Source organism: Odontesthes bonariensis, chromosome 14, assembly GCF_027942865.1.
Source record: "Odontesthes bonariensis isolate fOdoBon6 chromosome 14, fOdoBon6.hap1, whole genome shotgun sequence".
NCBI lineage: Eukaryota > Metazoa > Chordata > Actinopteri > Atheriniformes > Atherinopsidae > Odontesthes > Odontesthes bonariensis.
The window spans coordinates 31,262,480-31,289,074 of record NC_134519.1 but is presented as its reverse complement, the minus strand read 5'-3'; the positions used below and the strand labels follow the sequence as shown (position 1 = coordinate 31,289,074).

At 41.1% G+C, this 26,595-nt stretch overlaps 3 protein-coding genes across 3 annotated transcripts; 2 read left to right on the top strand and 1 right to left on the bottom strand.

The window, feature by feature from the left end:
• The first annotated feature begins 265 nt into the window (after positions 1-265).
• imp3 (IMP U3 small nucleolar ribonucleoprotein 3) lies at positions 266-3,342 on the top strand. Its single transcript, XM_075484022.1, has 7 exons — positions 266-511; positions 777-884; positions 998-1,072; positions 1,158-1,237; positions 1,398-1,449; positions 1,592-1,664; positions 2,656-3,342. The coding sequence occupies exons 1-7, from the start codon at positions 375-377 to the stop codon at positions 2,680-2,682; spliced, it is 552 nt and encodes a 183-aa protein (XP_075340137.1). The 5' UTR covers positions 266-374; the 3' UTR covers positions 2,683-3,342.
• sec22ba (SEC22 homolog B, vesicle trafficking protein a) lies at positions 3,302-8,586 on the bottom strand. The gene is made up of 5 exons (XM_075484021.1): positions 8,393-8,586; positions 5,356-5,465; positions 5,110-5,270; positions 4,867-5,013; positions 3,302-4,663 (listed from the first exon to the last, which is right to left on the bottom strand). The coding sequence occupies exons 1-5, from the start codon at positions 8,465-8,467 to the stop codon at positions 4,509-4,511; spliced, it is 648 nt and encodes a 215-aa protein (XP_075340136.1). The 5' UTR covers positions 8,468-8,586; the 3' UTR covers positions 3,302-4,508.
• LOC142399395 (uncharacterized protein C1orf21 homolog) lies at positions 8,435-26,592 on the top strand. Its single transcript, XM_075484023.1, has 7 exons — positions 8,435-8,632; positions 8,738-8,920; positions 9,953-10,085; positions 14,299-14,378; positions 16,172-16,236; positions 16,331-16,394; positions 25,540-26,592. Exons 3-7 carry the CDS (start codon positions 9,998-10,000, stop codon positions 25,576-25,578), a joined length of 336 nt encoding a protein of 111 aa, XP_075340138.1. The 5' UTR covers positions 8,435-8,632; positions 8,738-8,920; positions 9,953-9,997; the 3' UTR covers positions 25,579-26,592.
• The last annotated feature ends 3 nt before the right edge of the window (positions 26,593-26,595 follow it).

Genomic DNA, 26,595 nt, shown 5'->3' with positions numbered 1-26,595 from the left:
TATTGCAAAATAGCACATTAAAAAACAAATCTACTTATTCTCCTCCACACAGTCTTCTTCTGCGGTTCAATGTGTTGTTCTATGTTGAGCATCAACGTTGAGCACCGCCACCAGATGGCACCCGCAAAGGAGTCATTGAGCTCCGCCCCCTCAACGTTGATCTCCGCCCCGATCTGCGGTCTGCAGTCAGGGGCTACTCGAGAGCGCCCGAGGCCCGTGACGTGCGGTGGAAATAACGCTAGATGGCGCTTTGGTCGAAGACTCGACTTAACTGCGTCTTCAAATTTTCGCCGAAGAAGAAGCAGAGCAAAACGTGTTTCCGGGTTTTCTTTATTTGTATGGGAAATAATTTTTACCAGTGAAACTAGTTCAAAATGGTTCGTAAATTGAAATATCATGAGCAGAAGTTGCTGAGGAAGGTGGACTTCATTAACTGGGAGGTGGACAACAACCTCCACGAGGTGAAGGTTCTGCGGAGATTTCACATCGAGAAGAGGGAGGACTACACCAAGTGAGTCCCTCACAGCATGTTAGCCGCAGGCTGCTATCACTATGTGCTGCTGAATTTGTTTTTGCTTGTTTGTTTTTCATTTATTTATAAAGACGGGAATGGATATTAATTGAGCCAAGTATTTAGGTATTATTGAAGTAGCGTCATAACCATAATGCATCTGTAGAAAAGGGAACATTGTGTAAGACTTGGTGTTATCAGCTCACATTGACATACTGTTAAGCTTTTGGTGTGATGTTAATGGAATCTTTTAAAATGTATTCAGGTACAACAAGTTGAGTCGTAACATCAGAGATTTGGCGCAGAAAATTCGAGACTTGGACGAGAAGGACGGCTTCAGAGCTCAGAGCACACATCATTTATTAGAAAAACTGTGAGTTTTTTTTTTTCTGTCATTTGTTCTCTTTGTTTTGTCTATGGAAAAACTAACTTACTAAAACTTAGATATCATTCTGATTAAAACCTGTTTTTTTTTTTTCACTTTAGGTACAGCATCGGCCTCATTCCTACCAGAGGGAATCTATCCCTCACAGAGAAAGTCACAGCTTCCTCATTCTGCAGGTAAAACTCAGTAAACTCCAACGGAGTCAATTGCAGCAGCCATCATCAGTTTGTACACTTACCTGCTGGCTGTGTGTTCTTACAGGAGGCGACTGCCCAGCATTATGTTGAGCCTTCGTATGGCTCAGAACCTGAAGACAGCCATTATGTTCATTGAACAAGGACGTATCCTTTCTATGCCGCATCATTGCAAGTTTTACTATCCACAAAATGTGTTCCCTTTTTTTTCTCCATAAAGTTGCCTTTAGTTATCATTTAGACTAAATGGGTTCATCTACGTTCAGGGAGAGAAGTTGTTTAGAAGTCTTCTCCTTGACTCTGGTAGACGTACGTGTCGGCCCAGATATTGTCACAGACCCAGCATTCCTAGTCACAAGGTTGGTCTCATGTTGTTTTGATTTCTAACTTTTTATTTATTTGATTTTTTTTTTCCAACAATTTAATTGTGAAAGTAAATGCGCAAAAGCATCTTGAAATATGAAATATTGATGCTATTACTCCAACTCTTTTAATCTGTAGAAATATGGAAGATTTTGTCACTTGGGTCGACTCGTCAAAGATCAAGCAGCATGTCATGAATTATAATGACGAGGTGAGTGAGCATGTTAACGCAATACTAAACAAACAAAACTTTTGTGAGTTCGACCAAAACCGGACCTGTAAAACTCATGTAAACATGTTAGTCTAAAGTCATATGAAATCAAGCTTTTAAAAAACACACTCAGACAAGGGTTAGAGGTTGGGGGATTGAAGCACTCCTGCACATATACGCTCAACTAGAATGAAAGAGACCAAGGCGCTCTGTACGTCCTCAAAAGTTCCAACTTTTTTACATATTTTTGCAAAAACGTCAAAGTGTATATTAATACAGCTGTTGAAAGTGAAAAAAATCACTTCTTTTTCTGTTTCTTTTGTCAGAAGCCTCATAAATTTAACTGAAAATGAGTAAATTACGCCACTTAAAGCATTTCCAGAGTGCTCCAAGAAAATCCTACCAATTAAATGGTACAGTCGAGCTTTAACTGTAACTTGGCTAAACTGTGTATGTAAACATACTGAGTGACTACAGAATTTCCTATGTTCTACAGCAGCTGTCGTAAACATGCTGCAATCGTATCAAAACAAATGAAATTATAATGCAGGTTACAGAGCCAGTGTACGACAGAGGCAGAAAGAAAACACCAACTCTACATCAATGAATGGCTCACTGCTTATGAGATATCACAACATAACTTACCGGTGTTATAGATTCACTCATTTTCACAAGATGTGAGAAGACGGACTGTTGTGCATACAAGTTTTGTTTAAATAGTTCAACACAATGTTTTTCCCTTCATCTAAAAAAAAATTCCATATTTTTTGTCGCTCGTTTCAGTATTTCTTGCAGTTCAGTCACCTCATCGACATGCAGTTTTGCACACTTCATCTAATTTACGGGCCAGACTGTATTACTATTGACTGTTGTCTATTCTTTAAGAACTTGGGATGGTGTATTTTAATCAAACATAAAAAAAACCCACTCATTAGTCATATTCACGACTTAAAGTGTGAATATAAAGTTGACCTCTGTGTTTCATTTGCAGAGGGACGACTTTGATCTGGTCGCCTAAGTTTGGATAACAGGAAGAAGAACTCTGCTTTTTTAACTGTGCTGTGAAAAGCACAGCAACACAGGAGTCACCAGTTTCAGTCTGCCATCAGCGTGGACACTGGAGAAAGAAATTCACATTCTTAAAAACTTACCTGAGCAAGGTGCACTGCTCAGTAAACTGTTGTCAGAAGTTGTAACTGAAGTGTGAGGCACTGACAGTTGATCGAGTATGTTAAAACAGAAGCTGTAAAATGGTTAGCATATGGTGTCGTTATATCTGATTGTGCAGGTAACTTCTTTAATCAACCACACGAATTTCGCCATAGCATCTGCAACCTGAAGTGGAACTTTTCAAGGCCGTTGAGTGTGGGCTTCTAAAAAATGTCTTAACTCATCACAGTTGCTATGTCCAGTTTTTTGCTTATTTGGATGAATCACAGAAGTGGGAAGTAATACCTTAAAGCTGTTTTGTCTTTTTCTTTTTCTCCTGTCTCCAAAACCACCTATTGTGGTGCTTTGTTGCTTTTTGCCAAACAACAAATGCTCATAAATTTAAAGATGTTGCTTATTAAGCTAAAGACATAAATCAATGTGCCTGGTTCTATAACTAAAAAGTAACAGACGAAGACGTTATTGTTTGTACTGCCACTTGGGAGGGTGATTAAAATGTGGAAGTCTGGGTTGATTAAATTTAATTTTACTCCTGAAATATGCAGGACCACCACTAGCAGCACAACAACAACACAAATACATTTAACCTTGTGCACTGTGTCATGTCTGTATTCACACAAAGCCAGAAATGTGCATATGATAGAGAATGCAAAGTGATGTCACCCAAAGGTTTGTTTGGTCATGTATTATTTACTCCCTAGTTTTCCTTTTGTATGCACAGACCCTGTGCATTATAACCGTAGTCTTATATCTACGCGCTAACTGTAGGATCGGCCTCTAAAAGCACATCTCAGTGCGTTCTTAATCCTCATAACAAACTCTTATACATGTCTATTCACTGCAAGTTAAATAAACATTGTTTTAGTTTCTACATTAAAACACATCTTTATTGTAAGCATAGTGACTCAAACTATACTACCAGTGAGATTAGATGGCGGTCCCATCTAGGATACTACAGGGTGTGACTTCTCTTAACGTCACCAATTTACATTCTTTAAGGCAGATTTATTAAGCTGTGTGGAGGTTCTCTTTCATAAATCTCAACCATTGTCAATGGACATGCACATGTAACAGCCTGATTTTCAGTCACTTTTTTAGCCACAACTAAACTCAGCATCAACTACGTTATCTCAGAGCAAAGGACCCTGGGACATGAAAAAATAAATAAATCATGGGATGGGATTACAATAAACAAGGCATCTGGGCTACGTGTGGAGGACAATTCAATGATAAATATTTAATCTTTTTAAGACTTTTTTTTTTTTTTTACAACTTAACTTTGTAAACAGTAGAGATTAATTTCATCACAGTCTGAAGACTTTCCACAGAACCTCAGCATTAAGCATACGTAGCTTCTTTTTTTTGCCTTAACTCAGAAACCTCAATACCAGTGTGCAAACAGGAAATTCTCAACATCGTATTCTTAAATTCAAGATATCCAGTAAACCAAGTTACATGAACTTGCAGTAAAACATTTGCCTACGGCCAGCTCACACTGAATAAGTAGCATTACCCAAAGCTGGAATAAAGCACAGAAAGATCATCTGCCTTTAATGTGGACAGACTATAAGACCCCTCCAAGGCACCCTGGTGTATAAGACAAATGTAACAAGATTAGTTTAAATGCTTAGAGTAGAGAGATGCTTTCTTCAAAAAGTCCTTTCTGTGCGTCCATCAGAGCCACCAGAAACGCACATAGATGATGAGTGTGATGAAGACCACGGCCACAGCGGCCACCTTAGCATAGGTGGAGCGGGTGTTGAGATATTTGGCATCGCTGCGGTACTTTTTGGACAGGCTAGACAGATTGCTGGCTTTAGTGTCCAGAGCTGGGAAAAAAAAAATCTGTTTCTTAATAAATAATTACAATCCAAAACACCACCATGAACTATGTGTGATTTAGTAGAATCAGCACCTCCCGTGATCAGAATTCAACTTTTAAAGTAAAATTTGTACTGGATGGTATTATTTTCTTTTAACCAGGTGTTTTGTGTATTGTCTATTTTTGTTAATTTTTATTGACTAAACTTACCAGAAAGTGCTTCTCCTCTTTGTAGAACTTCCTCAATATTTGCCACCATAATTCTCTGGACATCCTGTAGCTCTGTGTTTATACTACCAAGGTTCCTCCGGGCCCTGCTGTCAACATATGTCTTCTTTGTTTTCTGGATGTATGTGTCTGAAACATTGTGATAGTAAAGTTTTTTTTCTCTTTCTATAGATGGTAAACAGAGATATTTTCCTTAGCACACCACAAGAGCTCAAACAGTCTTACCAAACTCAATGAAGGAGTATGGCCTCGTTACGGTGGGCACTCGTCTTCCATACTGGTCGTAGAATTCGTTGTGGAGGTCTTCAAGATATGCAAATGCCAACTTTTTTGGAAAAGAAGCCTCGCAGAGGGACAAGTAGCATACTCCCTCGGCTATTAAATAGCTGAAAGAAATGTCAGGTTTAAGGTGCATGCGCCAGATAAATCACATTATTACAGGCAGACTACATAAACTCGTTTTTATCTTACTGGAAGTTCATCTCGCCGGCCTCCAACGTACAGCGGTCCGGACTCTGAGAGTTCAGTTTACGGCACAGCTGTTTGGCCTGACTCTGGTAGTGCTGTAGGTCTCTTCCTGACTGACAGTGAAAGGAAACCAGATCAAAGTTTGTTAGTTGTAAAACAACTGAATGTCAGGGGATATAATGTGTAACATCACCGTGGCCTCAAAGGGCATAAAATATTTTTGGATTGCAGTGGTTGTATGAACCACTCCTTTGCTTCAGTGCAAAGATGTACTTTTAATTCAGTCATGAAACTTCATATTTTTACTTCAATGCACCAGAGCATGTACATTTGTCTGACATCTTTAGATATTAGTAACTTTGCAGGTGACATTTTTTGTTACCCTTCTTGTCTTGTGAAGTGTTGATCCAGTGTTTTCACAGTACAGATTTTTTTAACAACATGTGATATGAGACTGTCGATTAAACTGCACAGAAATATATCATGAAGTTAAAGTTAGCTCAACCCTAAAAGATGTACAGTTGTAAAATGCAGCAGGAAAATTAACCAAAGAACATAACGACATGACAAGTAAAAAACAATGCTAACAAAGAATAGTTTTTACTTTTGATCGTTTCAGCAAATACATATAATACATACATTTTCATGGTGTAGCATTGCTACTTCCACTTCACAAAGGGTGTGCACAGTTTTTAATTGAAGGGAAGCCCTCCTCAACAATGTGACTGGCCACCCTAGAGCGTGTTTGGCAATTTACAATAGCAGAAGTTAAAAAAAACTACCTTTCAAATAAATGTGATTCAATAGTCAATAAGGAGAGAACAAGAGAAGTTTACTGAGATGATATTTTCAGAAATATGAAAGAGCTAAAGATAGGGCTGGGCAATATGAAGCAAATGTTCCTGTTTAACTCAATGCCACACGTATGGCATCACAAGCACTTTAAATTAAATGATCACAGTATTCAGATGACTTAAAGAGTGTAATCAATTAAAAAAACCCAGCTCTGTACTTTGCCATTAACTTTTTGTCTATACTCAAATTTTCACTCGTTATTTCCAAATCAGAAGTGACTGTATGCTTTAATTTTCCTCTCTGTCACTCACTTGGTCAATTGTCAACCTACACTCACTGAAGTGTGGCGAAGCTGAGGGCAACCATCTCACAAAGAAAATAACATAATCCAATAAGAGTCCAAAGAGATCCAAAAGCTGCTAAATCTAGTTGAAGACAGTGTAACCCAACAAGCCCAATTATCACATTTTGACCCAGTGTGTGTGTATTAAAAAAGGAGCTGATGATGTAATTTTGGGAAAGACTTAAAGGACTGCAGGGCTGAATTGCAGTCCATTGCAGTATTAGCTTTTCCCGTTTCAGCTTGTGAAAAACAAAAATATGAGAAGTTTGCCAAATATATTTGGGTGTCAACTATTTGTTTTAAATTGCGACTGCTAGTTGACCAGGAAACATTTTAGTTTGGGATAATCACAGGTCACGGAGCGCTGCTGCTTTGTTAGGCAGCACAATGTGAGGGAAGGCATGAGTGAGCTTGTGGGGCTGTTCTGGTGACATTCTTCTACAGAATTTAGCCACATTTTGTCCATGAAGTTGGTACATGTAATAATGGTTGCTTTTAAGAAAGAAAAAAAAAGCTTTTGATTGGGCAACATTGAGGAGACATTTTAAGGAAGTCCAGCTCAGCTAGTTGCTAACAAACACAGGAGATCGAGGGAACGAGGCTGCACTGCCACGAGAAGTACACACAGTCCACTTTACAGGGACACACAAAGCATTAAATTATATCACTTATCCAATTTCTGACATGCTTTGAAAAATTACTAATGTAAATGAAAAAGTCAATATGCGCTAACAGCTACATAGTTTAAAACACAAGCTACAATCAAATAGCTGCTCTGTCAGAAAGTGAAATAATTATTTTATTAGCAAATAAATTAATCTCAAACTTTATGCACTACAATCTAATACATAAGAGACTTTACAAAATCGAGCTGCAACCTTGACTGTCAAAACCTTTGATGCATTGGCCATAACAGGACTAGGTTAAAGTAAGGTTATGCACAAATTTTGGATCACTTCTAGTTTTATTTCACTTATTAACTTAAGAGTTCCCATCATGAGATGTAACGAATTTTAATCCGATGCTTTTGAATCTTAACTACTCCGTATGAGTTGTTCGTTTTGCCTGCAGTGCAAATCGAGGATGAAAAGATAACGAGAAGGTGAAACGAGTGCATGAATGTTCTGACTGGAAAACTAGTGATAAGTTTATTTCCAGACAAATAATAATCCAATCTTAGATAGTGTTAATTGCCAGTTTTGTCTTTTCTTTCTAGATGAATCCAGGCCCATAGCTGATGCAGTAATGCAAACAAATTTTAAAACATGCTATGAGGCAGCAAAAAGGCACAAGGTTTGGCCATGGTTTGAATATTCCCAGTGACTTAAGAATAAAACTTTTTCGTACTTAGTGTTAATTTAAATACAGTTTGTTTGTTATATGATTTGCTGCTGAACATGACATTTTTTTTTAGCTTTAAGCTATCTTTAGAAAATGTGCTCAGGTGTGAGCTGATTTGTAGAGCAGAGAGTATAGTCTCAGTAATAGTGGCGCCCCACTCCACGTGTGAACATTGGTCTGTTGTATTTTTAGATTTCTTGTTTTATCCATTTACCTGAGAGGATCCTCCCATTTCACCCTGCCTGACATTGGGTACCCAATGTAAAATTTTCTAGAACCACCCCCGAATAAAATAAGCTTCATCTGCAACTTCATGGTTTGACAATTTAATTTAAAATAATTAACAGAGTGGACATCCCATTTAAGACTGGAACCTCTCACAAACATATGGACTTTTAACTTTCCAGACCAAGCTATATTTTATAATTGCCTCAACTATTTTGATAATACTTGAATCTTTAAGTCCCAAACTTGCAGGATTTTTTTTTTACCAACGCGAGTTTGGTGTACAAGTCCCTCTGTTAAAAAGCGCTATCTGAGGAAGCTAGCTCTCATTCATACCTGTTCATCCTCCTGTATGGACGCAGCCAGCGGAAGTCCATCCGCTACACGAGCGATTATTGTTAGTAGGATCATACTGATGGAGGTCAGCAGCTGTCGGCTCAATTTGAGGCGATAAACCTTCAAAAGATTCTGTGTTTTTGCTGTTTACTTTGATCATGTAGAAGGAATGCGTTGTGGACGGAAGTGTGTGGTGCGCAGTTGAATCAGGTCCGAGTGACAACATACAACATTGAAAAGGTGTGTTATGTTTCTTTAAATCGTATGGAAAAATGTATTACACGCTTTTGTTCTCTGAATTTTTTTTTGTCTTTTAATTCACTCATTTCAAATGTCTTAAATCAGCTCGCTTCGTATTACCATTACGACAGAGAACGAGTCTATGAGCTCGTGCAGTCTGAGCAGACAGCGGGCAGACGGACCGACTGACTGCTTATTGAGCCGAGACATGCAGATGCTGTCTGAGAGGGTCCTCCGTCTGGACTAAAAACAGAGGAAGCATCCCTGAGCCATGGATTCACCGGAAAGGTAATTTTCCCTACGTAATATCGCATTTCTTTTCCGAATGTTTCGGTTCCGACGTTGTAACATAGTCTCGGAGCAGTGCAACGGCTGCTCTTTTCGCATCTTTTGTTATTAATTGTAGGAGTCTGCATCCCTACATCCCCTCTCTTGTGCTGAGAAGGGAGCAGACGGTTGACATTTCGCAGTTTTAGATAATAATATAATTGCTGGCCCACAACTGCATGACCCGTCGTTTACAGGATACAGGATGCAGCGGCATATTCTATGTGTATAAATGTACTAACTGGAGCCAACAGTAGGGAGGATAGTGATGGGTCGGAAGCAGCTGACTCTGCAGCTGGACTCCTCCTGCTTAGGACCAACTATAAGCGGATGGATCACACTTGAATTTTTCACAGTCTAATGGAAATACTTGGTCTGCCTCGTGTCATTGGGTCTAACACCCTTGTGCCGCCCGTATTGCTGCAGCGCTGCAGCCCGATAACGTGGGGATGGGAACGCTCGCGCGCTGCCAGTTTAATCCTCTGAGCTTCACAGAACCACCTACCCCCCACAACACCCCCCACTCTGTGATAATATGACCCGTCGGCTTGGAACAGTGGCATCCCAACATCCTGAAAGGCTTTATTGTTGGGCTGTTGCTGGCACCGCCGCGCGCTCCTTGTAATTGGTGTTTTCCAAGCCCGCGCGTGCGTGACTCACTAATAGACTGAACCATCTATTTTATTGGCCATTCAAGAATAGATTGAGAGTCCTGTGTGTTTTAATTCCAAGGTGGGGACCTTCGTGACTAATTGATTATGAAAACAGATATTCCCATGCAGCCACCTGGATAATTTCTCCTCTTGCAAAATTAGAACAGTTCACATGTCATACCTTTCAGGGGATTTGTTCTTTGGTAATGATGATTAGAGGGGTCACACACTGTTGCAGCACAGATAAGTTCCTCATCAAGACCTGTGCTTGATCTCAGGTGTTTCTTTGCTCGTACAACATTTTCTGAATTCCTGTATATGCCGCCGTACCTGTCCACAGGTGTGCCTGTTGTGCTCTGGGCTGAGGAGGAGAGCAGTTGAGGAGATGGGCTGCACCTCTGCGAAGCAGGTGTCTGCCGTGCCCAACGGTGAGGAGGGCCTGAATAAAGCCTACAGCAATGGGGACCTCTCTGGTCAGTCTATTTATTATATAAATTTTTTTATCCTTCTAGTGACTGCTATTTTCAATGTAATCTCTCTTCAGATTAAGTTGCTCCTACTATTGTATGAAGCAAAACATATTCAAGTTGCACTTACGTGCTAAATATTGGGTTAAAGTACAGACTGTTCGCTTCAATGTGAGAATGTTTACATCCACGTTGGAGAGAGAGTTTAGCAATTACAGCCCTGAAACAAATAGAACTCTGTTTTTTGAGGATTTTCGACAATGGCTGCAAACCCAATGTAGGACCTTCTGAAGGTAAAAAAGTGGAATATTCTGCAGATCAGTTACCTGATCTCAGCCTGATTGAGCTGCAGTTCATCTGCTGAAGATTGAAGTACAGGCAGTCTTCTGCCCTGACCGTGCGTGTGCAGTACACAGTGTAGACAGCGAGCTAAACACACTCCAAAAAAGAGCCCGAAACAATGAAGATAATTCAGGTATCTTTAGTGGAAGTCTTTTTTGTGAAACAGTAAAAAAAACGTTACATATAAACAATGAATGTCAGCTACAGTAGTTACATGAGATAGATTAAAACCAACTGTAGTATTACCAGCTTTACAAATTGACATTAACATGGACATACTGAGCATACCATACAACAAACATACATGAAATGAGCTACCAAACTCCTAGAGTACAGTATTTAGCGATAATTATATCCATGAAGTACATGTGAGTAGGATTAACAGCAAACCATTTGACAACCGTGTGCTTCCTCGACATAAACCATGTAGTTACTAAGATAGAAGCTCAAACTAATTAACAGGGGTGTTGGACATACCAACTTCACTCTACCTGTGGGGGAGGCTCGGAACAATACAACTCCGCCCCTGTGGGCAAAATAGGCAGAGATGAAGACGGCTGCAGTAAAGGCCAAAGCATCACTAAGGCTTCTTTCTTGATATTCATGGGTTCCAGGGTCTAGACAGTCTGCGAAGGATTGTCAATAAAATATTACAAATAGGTATTTTATTTTTGGTTCTGTTAATCTCTCCCACGACATTAAAGCCCCTGAAAATGAGAATTCTACATATTGAATAACTCTTATTCATACAATTTTCCTCCAAGCAGAATGTGGATACCTTCAGTTTAAAGCTGTGTGCCTGTACTTGAAACCCTGTTCATTAAGTAACTGTAATATGTCTAGGTAAACAACTGGAATGACTGTTTAGTCAGCATTTGAAATGGTATATTTTTTCATAATGAGGGTAGAGCTGCGCCAAATTCATCAATGAATGTGCTAATAACAATGTAGTAAGTGTTAAACATTTTACAAATTCTAGTTTGGTTTTACAGAGTCTGAAAGCTTCAGTCTAATCTAATTTTTGTTTAAATCTACAATTATGTAGACCTGTTCAGATCTGATATTATCATGCGTTCTGGACGATCAGATCACAAGTGAACAGAGCTCAGAACATGTGTTCAATGTAACATTGAAATATGTCCCCACAATTCAGTTAAGCTTTGGAGCTCTCTGCATTGGGGCTTCTCAAACATATGTTTGTTACAGGGTTATGCTGCCATTTTGAGGCAGTCTCAGAAATGGCTGAGGTATGTGCTGCCCTTGGTTGTGTTGATGCCATGGTTGGTCCTTTAGCTTTGCTCTGCTGTGGAATAGACAGACATCAAAGTGGACAATCATTTTCTTTGTAATGAAGATTATCCAGTGTACCTGTTATCTGTGCTTTTTACCTGTTTTTTGCTATTTATGTTTTTTGGCACTCTGTCCTCTTAGTTTTGAAATCCATTGTTGTCGGCCCTGCTGGCTCAAGCTAACTTTCACTCGATCAGCATTCAATCAACACGTGTCATCTCCAGAGCTTATGTGTGGTTAGATTTTTGGGATCTGTTTTTTTTCTGTTGTTGTTTTTTGTTTTGTTCAATTTTTGTGACACATATCTGATCTTTTTTCAGGGCTGCATGGACATAAATCAAATTCATGGTGCTAGATTAGATATATATCTTTTTTTTTTCTTAACCCCTTGTCCTGTCCAGCATTATGTCAGCAGAATTATAATCTGAATACCATTTATGCCCAACACATTTGCTATGCCAAGGGAAGCTTTATGGATGTAAAGATCCCCTTGATGCCCATCAACTGCTTATTTATTTATTTATTTATTTATGTTACAATACTTAACATGTGATAGTGCCGAACTAGACCGGGGGACAGGAAAAGAGGGCAAAAAAAAAAGGAACAGAAATAGGAAGAGACAATCATAGAAAACAATGAAAAATCAGACAACCAGCTGCTACACCTGTAAAAACAAAACTGAAGACAATCCACGGCTTTTGTGGGGAATCCAGCCTTAGAGCCACTGTAAGCACCTGTAAGCAGACAAGCAGAGACCAAACACACAAACAAACAAACAAAAAAGCACAAGCAGCTGCAATCGCATATAATACAACTGTGGGTACAGATGACCTTAAACCACAGGAAAACACAACATTAGATATATATCTGATATGTACATGAATAAGAACGCTCATATTGGATTCCATGTTTCTTTTTTTTTCCTTATTTGGTAGCGCTGAGCACTGTCATTATAATTCTCATCAACCTGAAGCACTACTGCAACACTGCTAGCAGTAGCTGCTTAAACAGCAGGCAAAAGGCAACCCACCAAATACAATATGCTCATAGTTGTGATTGTGAACTGTCAAATCTGACCTGTACAGGATCGATATTGAACAATTTGCCTGTGAACATAGTCAAGTGTCCCAGACCACTTCTGAATGTGCCCTCAAAGAACTGATCAGTGTGCATCCTCAATCCATTCAGAGTGTGTTTACATCTGCTTTTAGAGCTATCAACCTGTGATCAGATCAGCCAGGATACATGCTAGCGCCAGGTCAGAACAGAGCCAAATTCTCGTATCAAACAAGCTGGAACCAATGATTGTTTGGGATTTTAAATGTTTGCCAACTGCTTCATTCTTTTGTCATATTGTAGACACATTTTTCTGAGGATTTGTTTGGATTATTCTCCTTCAGCTCTTAATCAATGCACCCATGCACTTTATTTGGAACATTATACTAATATTTAATTGGGCCTCTGCCTTTCTTTTAGATTCAGCTCAGTGTTGAGATGCAGATTTATCAGTTGGACATTCACACTGCCAATCTCCTGCTCTACCACGTCCCACATATTTTGTCCAGCATCCTGTCGGAATAAGCCATTAGAAAATGCTAAACTCTTCCATAATTTGAATTAAAGTACTCAAACAAGCTTTGGCTTAAAAAAATAATGATTGAAATGTAATGAAGGACTCAAAGTCTCAAAACACCACACCATCACAGGCAGCAGCAGGCTGGACAGGGGCTCATTCTGTCTACGCTAAATACTGATTTTACCATCTTCACCTCAGCAGAAACAGGGACTGTTCAGAGCAGGCTACGATTTTCCATCATCAGCTGTTTGGTTTAGGCGAGCCTCAGTCCACTGCAGCCTCCGCTTTCTGTTTTTAGTAATGCTGTTGTCGCCCATCAGCCTCACAGCTATACGTGTTGTCAGTCTGCTTTGTACTGTAGCCTTTCTGTACAGTTCTGTACAGTTCAGCAGTGTCATAAACACAGACCAGTCCATCTGGCATTAATAATCATGTCACTGTCCATATCACTGAGATCCCTTTTTTTTTTTTTTTTAAACAAATGAACTGAAGCTGCTGACATGTATCTGAATGAGTACATGTGTCACACTGCTGACAAGTGATTGGTTGTTTGAAAAGCAAGGGCATAGGTGTTCCTGATGAGCTGCTCAGTATGTTTTTCTTTGTATATATCATTGTAGATGTTAATGTCCCTACATTTACAATTAAATGCAAAATCATCCCATATCCAACATTAATCTGACAATATTATTGTATTATTTGTATTTTCACTTCTTCTAATAGCATGGGAGTGAGGTGGTGCAAGGGACTGTGTATGTGTGGGGGGAATGCTGGAGAGACTGAAAAAGAGGAGAATGAGGCTGTCCGCTCATGTGTTTTGCTGCGTGCCAACCATTGTTGAGAGAGGATTTAGTCTGGAGCGTGAGAATTCGAGCACATAATTACTTTACCAAGTGCTCAACTGTGAGAACTGTTAACCTCGGAGGACTTTGCTGATCACGTCGTTGCTATCGTGAGTTAATAAGAGGAGATGTGCTCCTCTCTGCCTCTCTGTCTCCCACTCTGTCACAGATGAGTACAAGATGAAAGGAGTGGAGAAAGTCAAGTATATCAGTGGAGAAGAGGCAGGGGTGGACGGCCATGAAGGCACAGTGTGTATTTCCTTTTCTTTGTGTTCTACTTTGTATTCTATTTAATGCCTTTAATGGAATATTTAATCATATTTATTGGCATTAGCTATGATGTGCTATATTTAATCTGATTTTATAATTGGAATACTTATTAATCAATATGATTGTTTAAATAGATATGCTAATGAAATTAGATTAAAAAAAAACATCTTGATAAAACCTGAAATAAATAAATCACAGAAATGTAAACATAGATATATAGAATTGATATACAAAACAAATTTAGTTTGATGCTAACAACACTCTTTTAAAAACTTGGAATAGAGGCATGTTTACCATTGTATTCCATCACCGTTCCTTTTTTTCCTTTTTTCATGACACTTTCAAAACGTTTGAGAACTCACGATACTAGTTGCAGTTTTCAGAGGAACTTTAGTCCATTTTTTCTAAATTCAAGTTTTCAATGGTCCATGGCTGTTGTTGTCCGATTTTCCGCCTCATGATGCTCCATACACAATAGGAGACAGATATGGACTGCAGGCAGGCGAGTCAAGCACACACACTCTGTGTTTATGAAGCCACACTGTAGTTCGTCATGCAGAACGAGGTCTGGCATTGTCCTGCTGAAATAACCAATTACCTCCTAGAAAAAGATGTCGTCTTGATGGCAGCATATGTCTTTCTAAAATTCCAGTACACGCCTCTATATCAATGGTACCTTCACACATATACAAGTAACCCATGCCATGGACATTGATTTACCCCCCAAACCATGACAGAAGCTGGATTTTGCAGTTTCTCTGATGGCAGCTGAACCGAGGATTCATCGTAACACAGAATACATGCTCACTGTCTTTTTGTCCAAGTAGTGTTTCTGCACAGAGGTCATATATGGCTTCCTCTTTGTATAATACAGTTTCAGGTTACATTTCTCCATGCACCGATGGAATGTGTCGAGTGGCAGTGGTTTTGCAAGATAATTCGAAGCCCATGAGGCTGTATTGACCATGGAGATAAGACAGTCGCTCATACAGTGTAGCCTCAGGGCTCAAAGGTCATGCTCATTGTATAACACAATTGTTTTTGTCATTCATGCACTGAGATTTCCCCAAATTCCCTGAATTTCTTTCACAATATTAAGCACTGTAAATTCCTAAAAGCCACAGTCCTTTGTAATCTTTTATCGAGAAATATTTTTGGGAGAATTTACCTTCGATTCCTTGTCAGCATTCTGCACAAATTGGTGAGCGAATCCTTGCTTGGAAAGACTACGCTTTTGATGGATACTCCTTTTATACCCAATCAAGACACCCTTACCCACCATCAATTTAATTAGGTGATTGTAGAATCTTCCAGAACACTATCACTTGTACATTCTACAAACTATCCTGTCTATCTTTGCCTCTATCCCAACTTTTTGTGAGGGTTTTTGCTATTAAATTCTAGGTTTGTTTCTTGTTCTGAAATAATAGAATCGGTCAGTGAACACTCTGAAAATAATTTATTTGGGCTTGTGTCTGTTAAATAAAGGTTCAAACAAATACAACATTTGCAGATTTAAGTTTTTATTTTTAATTGCTTAATGGAAAATTATATGAGCCAGACGAGACCAAAGCACCAGTCAAAAGTACCCATGAGCAAAATAATTACAAAAAATCAGTTCAACTGCAAAATTCAACGTCACATTTGCTATTATAAATTTATACTCTAATATTCCATTAATAAAGAAATGCGACACATGAATACCAGAAGATAATAGTTTCCAGGAGGGATGATTGTGCAGGTTTGCTCACTTGTGTGTGTTGCCTTTGCAGGAGAAGAGTGCACTCCTTGGTAAAGCACAACACACAGAGGAATCAGGATCAAACGAAAAGATTCTGTAAGTGTCACTGTTGTTTCCGTTATCACAGCATCACAGCTTTGTCACAGGTTGTACTGTAAGGCTTTAAACACCTGTTTTGTCTTTCGCCCAGGAGCATCCACTCCTCAGAGAGCCAACAAGAATTCTTTCGGATGTTGGATGAGAAGATTGAAAAGGTAAATTACGTCTAACCATGAGTTAAGTGTCACTTTTCTGTGCAAACAGACCCTCCTAAATGACAAAGTAGAGGTTAATCTTATCACTGCAACAAATCTGTAGTTCGTGAGGACACACATAGACTCTATCATGTCCAGTGTCCAAGTGATATTGCACGAGACAACTGCTAATTTAGCCCTCTCAAGAAAACATGGAAGACATTTAGATGACAATTACCCCTCTATTTCCTTAAGATCTGATCTGTGGATCAGAATGCAAAATCAAAGGGTGAGGCCAAATGAGTAATTTAGGAGAGATTAAGATCCGATTTATTGGTCATGCATACATGCATACACACGAAATTTGTCCTCCGCTTTTAAACCATCCAGGTTGGCACCTGTTGACACACACACACACACACACACATGCACATGCACAGGGTCACACACTCAGAGACAGATGCCAACCTGGAGCGGTGGGCAGCCATGAAGCGCCCGGGGAGCATGGGGGGTACAGTGCCTTGCTCAAGGGCACCTCAGCCGTGACAAGGAGGTGGACTGACACCACTCCAGCTATCAGTTCCACCAATCTTTTTTGAGTGGCAAGAGTGGGAATCGAACCGCCAACCTTCCGGTTATTGGACCACCGACTCTAACCACGGCCGCCCTGAGATGCTGAGATGCTAAAGGCTCTGGACATGGTGGGGCTGTCTAGGCTGACACACCTCTGCAATGTTGGTCTGGGACAACAGTGGCAGACCGCGATGATGGCTCCCATTTTTAAGAAAGGGGACCAGAGAGAGGGAGGATGTTGGAGGCTCTGACCGATTGTCAAACACCTGATTCAGGAAGAGCAGTCTAGTATTTGCCCAGGTCGTGGATGAGTGGACCAGATCTTTACCCTTGCAGAGTTACTGAGGGGATCATGGGAGTTTGACTCTCCAGTCTTCATGTGTTTTGTAAACTTGGAAAAGGCTTACGACTGTCTTCCCCAAGGGATTCTGTGAGGGAGGATGAGGAAGTATGGGGTACCAGGGCCGCTTTTACAAGCTATCCGGGCCCTGTATAACCAAAGCAAGAGTTGTGTCTGCATTCTTGGCACTACATCTACACTGGGTGTCTGAGGCGTAGTCATGGAGTGGATGGCATCTGATTCGGCAACCTCAAGGTCGCATCTCTGCTTTTTGTGGATGATGTGTTTCTGTTGGCTTCTTCAAGCCAAGACCTTCAGCGTGCACTGGAGCGGTTCGCAGCTTAGAGTGAAACGGCCGGGATGAAAATTTGTTTCCAAATCCGAGGCCATGGCTCTAAGTCGTAAAAAGGTGAAATGCTCTCTCCGGGTCGGGGTTCAATTTACATCAGGGAAGAAAGAGATGTGTGGTAAAAGAAGGGCAGTGTGGCCGCATCGATCAGTACTTTTTAAGAAGTCAATCGAGTAAGTCGGATGAAGTCCAGCGGCAGGTAGAAAACCACAGTCCGAAGGATATCAATAACACAGCTACGGAGGCGGAGGAGGAGGTTGTAAGAAGGGATGCAGCTGATACTGAGGTGAATAGGCCAGTTATAGAGAGAAATATGGAGCAGAAAGCTAGAGTTAAGTGGCCAAGGACAAATAGTTACAAAGAATGGGAGGCAGTCAATAAAGATTTGTCAATAATATTGGGTAGGTTTAGGAGGAAATGCAAGCGATAGGCTAGAGAAGATGGGAGATATAATTTATTCCTATGGTGTAGAGAGATTTGGGGTGCAAGATAGAAAGAGGGTTGAAAGAGTACATTTAGGTAAGTCTAGACGGCAAAAAGAGATGGAGAAATTGGTTAAGGAAAGAAGAAATTTAAGAAAGCAGTGGAAAAGAGCTACAGAAGAAGAGAGAGAGGGAATTAATGTTTTGCAGGAAGAATTGAGAGGCAGGGTAGCAATACTCAGAAGGGCTGAAAATCTTAGGAAAAAGAGAAAGAAGAAAGAATATGTAAGGACGGCATTTTACAGGGACCCGTTCAAGTTTGTTAAAGGATTGTTTTACCAGGAAAAGGGAGGGCAGCTTAAGGCAACAAAGTCAGAGGTGGAAGAGTATCTAAGAAATACATATTCAGATCTTGAGCAGCGTAGAGTAGTAGGCCTTCCACCTGACATGCCACCATTAGGAGAGATAGCTCATAAGATGGATGTTAGACCACCTAGGTGGAAGGAGGTTGAGGAGGTAGTCAGGCGTGCAAAGGCTTCGTCGGCCCCAGGGCCAAATGGAGTCCCCTACCGGGTTTATAAAAGTGCACCTGATATCCTAAAGTTTTTGTGGAGGCAATTAAGAATAGTTTGGGAGAAACAGGTTATTCCTAGAGCATGGCGTAGGGCAGGAGGCGTTCTTATTCCAAAGGAGAAAGAGTCCTCGGACCTGAGTCAGTTCCGGATCTCTCTCCTAAATGTAGAGGGGAAGATTTTCTTTAGTTTAGTTGCACAGAGATTAGCTAGTTATTTAGAGAAGAATAGCTTAATAGATACTACTGTGCAGAAGGCAGGAATACCAGGTTTCGCAGGGTGTTTAGAGCACACTAGCATGATTTGGCATCAGATTCAGACAGCCAAGATTGAGAAAAAAGACTTGCATGTTATATTTCTAGATCTAGCAAATGCATTTGGTTCAGTGCCACATAGCCTTATTTGGAAAGCATTTGAGTATTTTAGAGTGCCTGTAATAGTTGTTAACTTAGTAAGAGCATATTTTCAGGATATTAGACTGTGCCTAAGTACAGCAGGTTTCACAACAGCTTGGCAGAGGCTAGAAATAGGCATTATGGCGGGGTGTACGATTTCCCCATTAGCATTTACAATGGCCATGGAGATAATTATTAGAGCTTCCAAGTGGGTTGTAGGAGGAGAGAGACGTCAGGATGGCATGCACCTTACACCAATTAGAGCATACATGGATGATATGACGTTAGTGACTACAACAGTGCCATGTATGAAGAGAATACTTGAGAGACTTAATAAAAATCTAAAGTGGGCTGGTATGAAAATCAAACCTACTAAGTCTAGAAGTATCTCAATAAGTAGAGGGAAATTAAGTGATAGAAAGTTTGTAATAGATGAAGAAAGCATTCCAATAATTAGGGAAAAGGCAGTAAAGAGTTTAGTCAGGTGGTACCAGGCAGACATGAATGATGGAAAGCAGGCAGTGCAGTTTCGGAAAGATGTTGCTGAGGGACTGGATAGAATAGATAAATCAGAGCTTCCAGGAAAGTTGAAGCTGTGGTGTCTGCAGTTTGGATTGTTTCCTATGTTGATGTGGCCACTGTCTGTTTATGAGATTCCATTATCTGTTGTAGAAAAAATGGAAAGATTAATTAGTTTTTATATTAGGAAGTGGCTAGGTGTTCCTAGATGCTTAAGTACTGTGGCACTGTATGGGAAAGGCATACCCAACCAAGGGGAGGAAGTGGAAACCAAGAATGGCAGCTCAGGAGGCAGAAGCAACTCTTAGACATGCAGAGATTGTGGGTAATGTGCAAATAGGCTGGGGAGGCTTGGGGCTTGGCCCAGGCAAACCAGTGTGGAGTAGAGCAGGTCCAAAGGAGAAGAGAAAACTAGTTGTTGAGCAGGTTCGTAGACAGGAGGAAATGTAAAGGGGTGCAAAGGCAGTGACTCAGGCTAAGCAGGGACGGTGGTTGAATCGGGAAGTTGTAGAGAAGAAAAAGCTTAGTTGGAAAGAACTGTGGAGTATGGAGGAAAGGAGTATTAGATTTTTGATAGGGGCAACATATGATGTATTGCCAACTCCCCAGAACCTAAAACTCTGGGTAAATGGAGACCCGTTATGCTTGTTATGTTCAGGTACTGCAACTCTAAGGCATATTTTGTCAGGTTGTAAGGTTAGTCTGTCACAAGGCCGGTATACATGGCGACATGACCAAGTATTAAGAAGCTTAGCTGCAGGTATTGAAGATAAACGAAGGCAGGTAAACTTAGGAGGGTCTAAGGTGAAGAGAGTTGCAATTCAGTTCGTTCAAGAGGGGGAGAAAGTTAAAAAGACGATAAGGAGGCATGGCAGCTTGGAGGATGCTTGTGATTGGGAGATGCAGGTAGATTTAGGAAATACGCTTGTTGTTCCCCAAAGAGATAGACTGTACAAATCTAAGGCCTGATATAGTCTTGTGGTCTAGGAGTAGAATGAGAGTCTATTTCATAGAGCTGACTGTTCCTTGGGAGGAATTAGTAGCAGAAGCATATGAAAGGAAAAAGCTTAGATATGTAAAGTTGGGGGAAGAAGCAGAGCAGCGAGGATGGAAGGTTAGAATCTGTCCAGTGGAAGTAGGATGTAGATGATTTGTTGCAAAGTCTGTTGTCTCATTGTTGAGGGAGCTGGGTGTAAGTGGACAGAGTGTGAGGAAAATAGTGCAGGAGGTGTCAGATAAGGCAGTAAAATCCAGCCAGTGTATTTGGATTAGAAGATGCAATAGCAGCTGGGGGCCCAGCAGGGGCAGCACTTAGGGTAAACAGACTTTTGAAAAAGCAAAGAAGAAGTTCAAGATATTTAAGTGGAGGGTTTGGCACATGTGATCCTTTTGAAACCAGGTTGCCATTTTGGGTGAGTTGGCTTGGAGTGAGTTGTATGGCTTTGTTTTTGCTGGTATTTTAGTGATTATAGTAGTGATGGCAAAACGAGGCTTTTTGAAGCATTAAATAATTTTGAACCATTGTGTCATAAAGTGGTTCACTACTCGAAGCTTTATTCAATTCCCTTGGGTGACATCTACTGGCGTAGCGATTGTTGCACCATATGAAGCCCTGCGAATGTGATGCATATAATAACACGTATGTATGTGTGTTGTACATATGGGTTTGTAGTACACATTACAGATTGATTAATTTACCCATGAAATAATAATTTGCCCACTCCGGGTCGGGAATGAAATCCTTCCCCAAGTGGAGGAGTTCAAGTATCTCGGGGTCTTGTTCACGAGTGAGGGACAAATGCAGCGGGAGGTTGACAGGCGGATCGGTGCGCCATCAGCTGAGCCAGAAGGAGAAGCTCTCGATTTACCGGTCAATCTGTGTTCCTACCCTCACCTATGGTCACGAGCTGTGGGTAGGGACCGAAAGAACGAGATCGCCAATACAAGCGGCCGAAATGAGTTTCCTCCGCAGGGTGTCTGGGCTCTCCCTTAAGGCTGAGTTATACCTCTTTTAACTGCCCTTGCGCTTGCGTTAATGGCTCGAGACGCTTTCATTTTGCTTTGCCGGCAGTTGCGTGTGCTGCGTGGCGATTCACCGCCAGGACAGTATAGGTGGATAGGGTGAGAAGCTCGGTCATCCGGGAGGGGCTCGGAGTAGAACCGCTGCTCCTCCGCATCGAGAGGAGTCAGATGAGGTGGCTCGGGCATCTGGTTAGGATGCCTCCATGACGCCTGGTGAGACACGTTCCACTGGGAGGAGACCCCGGGGAAGACCCCGGACACGTTGGATCTCTGGCAGGGGAACGCCTCGGGGTCCCCCCAGAAGAGCTGGAGGAAGTGGCCGGGGACAGGGACATCTGGGGTTCTCTGCTTAAGCTGCTGCCCCCGCGACCCGACCCCCGGAGAAGCGGAAGATGATGGATGGAATAATAATTTAAAAACAATGTGAAAATTTTTGGTTTGTCATTCATATTTTCTTTGGGAGTGTGCTTGGTGTAATAAAGAGGGTGCTTGTGTTACTTCAGGTGTTTTAATTCAAGAAAAGTAGTTTTTGCACAGTGGAAGGGCTCAAACGGTTTCTTTTTTTTTTTTTTGAGTCAATTTCTCCAGCTTTGGAAAATACTCTGTCACAGGGAACAGAGGAGGCTGGTGTGCTGAAGGAACTGTTTGGGTCGAAATATTCCCAGACTTTAGAACGCTTCCTCGATGGTTGCTCCATGAGAGAATAATCCAAAACTCTGAATATCAAAAAACGAGAGCTGTTCGTAACGTATAATACGTGTAGAACAGGGACATGAACCGGGGCTTCAGCCATCTTGAATACACTGAATCGCGACAAATGTTCAAAGCTCCGCACATCAACTGGAAGCAGTCAGCTGACTCGGTCTGAATGAAGCAGTGAAGTGGTTCAAACGTCATCAGTGACGTCACATGAAGCAAGCTCCGGCCCACTGCTTCACTATAACTACCCTGTCGAGTTTGAAGCGTGCTTCAGAGCTTCGGTGTTGGAGGTAACATCACTAGATTATAGGACTGTTTAGGTGAGTTTGTCTGCTGAATCTGCTAGTGTGTCTTGTCCTGCCTCCACCTCTGCCACCCTCTATATTTTCATTACCCCCTACCCGAACCAGGGTTTGAATCCCATTCCTACTCATCTTACCTCTTTTATTTCTCCCCCTACCCGAACCAGGGTTTGCATCCCCACCCCGCTGTGTGCAGTTGGTGAGAGGCTGAGGTAGATTATGGTTGTTGTGGTGTGAGGGGCAGTGTTGGCTGGCATTAGGGGGGTGACTCTGGGACGCCAGTGGTCATTGTCTAGCCTCCTGGAGGTGTCGTGGGCCCAACTTGACGAAACACTGATGAAAGGAGGTTCCCACCTGATGACCCCAATGACATATTGGTCAGCACTGCTCACTGATCTATATTATAGGGAGTATAGGGAATTATTCACTGAGTCTGGTCCTTTATTTTTTATTTTTTCTTTAGCACAAGTTTCTTGTGTTTACATTGAATACTGGTCCATCTTTGTTCCAACCCGCAACTATGGTCACGAGAGCTGGGTAGTGACTAGAGATGCGCGGATGACGTATTTTCCCATCCGCAACCGCTGCAAAAAATATATATCCGCCCGCTATCCATTTGCACAAACATTTTTTCACCGATTTTCAAAACCGAACCCGCCCGCCATCCGCCGATAGATGTAGGTCTACTGAAGGTGCCTTGGCTATTTGTATCGGCTTTTTCAAACAGTGTAGTTCATTATATCTGGTCAATAAGTCCGCCTACTACTATGTAGTGGATAATAGTGCTGTCAAAATCACTCCCAAGTGCTAAATTGAACACCTTTAAAACACACAGCCGTCACAAGCGATTGAATTCCTTCCAAGGCATTCACACTATCACTAGTTACAGGTTAGCATACCCTACGTCTCCCCACTTGTATGTGAAACATTAATACAGAATATAACTATATAGTTCTACATTTTGGATTAACCGATCTATTTCCAAGCATCACACGACCCTTCCATCACCTTGAAAATGTGCATTCCACTGTCGTTTTGACATGTCTGCATTGAAATACTATTTGCAGCTATATTTCACACTCCATCAAGAAAAAAGTAAAACATGATGAGCACGGGCACATCGTTTTGAGTGTACGAATTTTTTTTAAAGAATCTAGACAACAAAGTCCGTCTACATAGCACGATAAATCCATCCTTTAGCGCAAATGTTCCCAACCTACTTCAGAGAATGTAAAACAACTTCAAAGCACATAGTCTAAGCCCAAATCAACATGCCACGGCGGGCAAAATGAATAACCAGATGGCCTACCTTAAAACGCTGTCTTGATCACAGGATTCTAGCAATTATTCCACTTTAATCCACACGGTTTAACGCACCCAACACTGCTAGCAAGCAACGTAGAACTAGGGTCCTATGTGCCAACTGTAGGCCATGAATGGCCTTAGTAACGGACACAAACAAACGAGAAGACCTACGCAGGAAATCTAAAACGTGGTTTTGTTTTATACTGTTTGTAATGTATGTTTTCGTTCGTTACCTTTGGAAAATTATGTTTGTTTGTTTTTTTTGTTTTTTTTTTTTGGTGCTTCAACCGCAACCCGCCCGAATTTAATTAAAATACGATTTTTCGGCGTGTCATCCGCCCGATCCGCGGTTCATCCGCGGGCTCCGCGGATTCAACCGCCAACCGCGCATCTCTAGTAGTGACCGAAAGAATGAGATCGCAGATTCAAGTGGCTGAAATGGATTTCCTTCAGAGGGTCGCTGGGCTCAGCCTTAGAGGGTGAGGAGCTCGGGCATCCAGAGGGAAATCTGAGTACAGCCGCTGCATCTCTACATCAAAAGAAGTCAGCTAAGGTGGTTTGAGCATCTGGTTAGGATGCCTCCTGGTCACCTCCCTTAGGAAGTTTCTGGGCACGTCCTACTGGGAGGATGTCCCGGGCAGACCCAGAACTCGCTGGAGGGATTACATATCCCCTCTGGCCTGGGAACGCCTCAGGATTCCCCAGGAGAAGCTGGAGAGTGTCACTTGGGAGAGGGATGTCTGGGTTTCTCTCCTGAATCTGTTTACTCCGCAACCCGACCTCAGATGAACAGAGCGGATGGATAGATGTTTCTTGGCTCAAGTCTCATTTGACTGACTAAAGCCTAACATGCAGCAGGTGCCATCAACTCAGTCTGATCAGAGATTTATAAATGGTAGATGAGTAAAAACTGTATAATTAGAGCCTGCTTAAGCTAGGTGACAGATTGTTTTTTGAATATTTATCAATCTGATGAAAGCACACCATTTGAAATAATCTTTACACAAAGTTCAATTTTAGAGCATTTTGATATGTGAGACAACGACTGTTTGCTTTTGGCTTTTAAGTTCAGTTGTCCAGTATAAAAGGACACAATTCTCATTTGCTTTTGTAAGAATTCCCAGTGCAACATTGCTTACTTCCAAGGTGCAGAGAGGGGGAAAAATGTCAAAAACTCCATTAACAATTGTAGTTCATAGAACAATTGTATTTGTTTAATCAGTGCTTTTTGGATGGCAGCTTTCATCACGATCACTATAAACACATCCATCCACCCATTTTCTATACCACCTTAGTCCACTTCAGGGTTAGCTGGGTCGAGGTGAGGTACATCCTGGAGACAGGTCACCAGTCTATCACAGAAATACGTCAAGTTTAACCAATTATTGCCCCAGGTTTGAAAGAAATATGTTGAGTCTAAGGACAGGATACTGCTCTTTACAGCAACAAATTTACTAATTCACCACTTACACTCTGGTTGTGTATGATATATTATCCTCCTTTCAACCAATCCAGTCTTTCTTCCTTGGCATCTGATTCTGAATTGCAGATATTTCATCAAAATATTGCTTTATCTTTGTATGATTGAACCATGAGGCAATTCAATATTACTGCTAAGCAGTTCTTAGTATCATGTTACACTTACGTGATGGTGTGTGTTGTGTCCAGGGCCAGGACTACTGCTCAGAGGAGGAGGATATGACATAGCCCCGTGGTCGTGGATCCAACAGTCCTAGTATGAGAGGAACTGTCTTTGAAGCATTTACAGATGGAACTTAGTATGGGACACCATGTTCAGGGAGACTCCATCTTGTTTTGATTGTCCCCTTTATGTACACGCCTGAGATGAATGGATTTCTGACTTGAAACAAGCACCTTTTTCCCCTCCAACCCGTTTGTCTGATCAACTCTAAGAGATATTACAAGTGAAATCGATTACAAGTTTTCCAAAGGAAGGAATGGTTTAGTGTTACCTCCCGAATGAAGCCATCTCATGACTGAGAATTAAATACTTTCTTTCCTGCTGGAAAAACTCCCAAAATGTAAGTATAAACAGCAGAGAATTATTGTAGACATTTGAAACACATGAACTGCTAGATATTTCTTGCAGCAGTAGAAACTAGTTCTCTCGTGGACACTGACTTATAATGAGCAGAACATCTTTGCATCATTTGGAAGATTTCATCCTTGAAGGCCTCCCTGACAAATCATCGGGTTGGAAATCTCCTGCATTCCAAGATACAGTATGAAACCTCTTTTCTACAGTGCGTGGCCCACTACAGTGCGTCTGTCCATGTCTGTTTCTGTTAAGATTTGTGGTATTTACGTTGAATAAGGCTCAGGGTTAAAGTGTTGTAATCTCTGTCTCATGTAATCAAGTCCTTCCTCTCATTAAGACACTGTTGCACCATGAGCGATACACATGCACTCACGCACTGGGGTTAATGATGATCCCTGTTTCTGCTCCACAAAACCCTACAAGGTGGACACTGCAATGCCACAAATGTCTGATTATGTATTTCATTCACCAGTATTATTGTTGTGTTCTGTTTCTATGTTGAATTTTTGTTTTTTTTAGAAAAATTAAAATTGTTTTCAGTAATTTATCCCACTAATTTACATTGTTGTGTTGTTTTAAGTACAACTGACACCACCGATAGGAAAGTAACAGGCCGTTGATCAACCTGCAAGATTTTAAAAGAAAATAAAAGAAAAAAGCCAGCT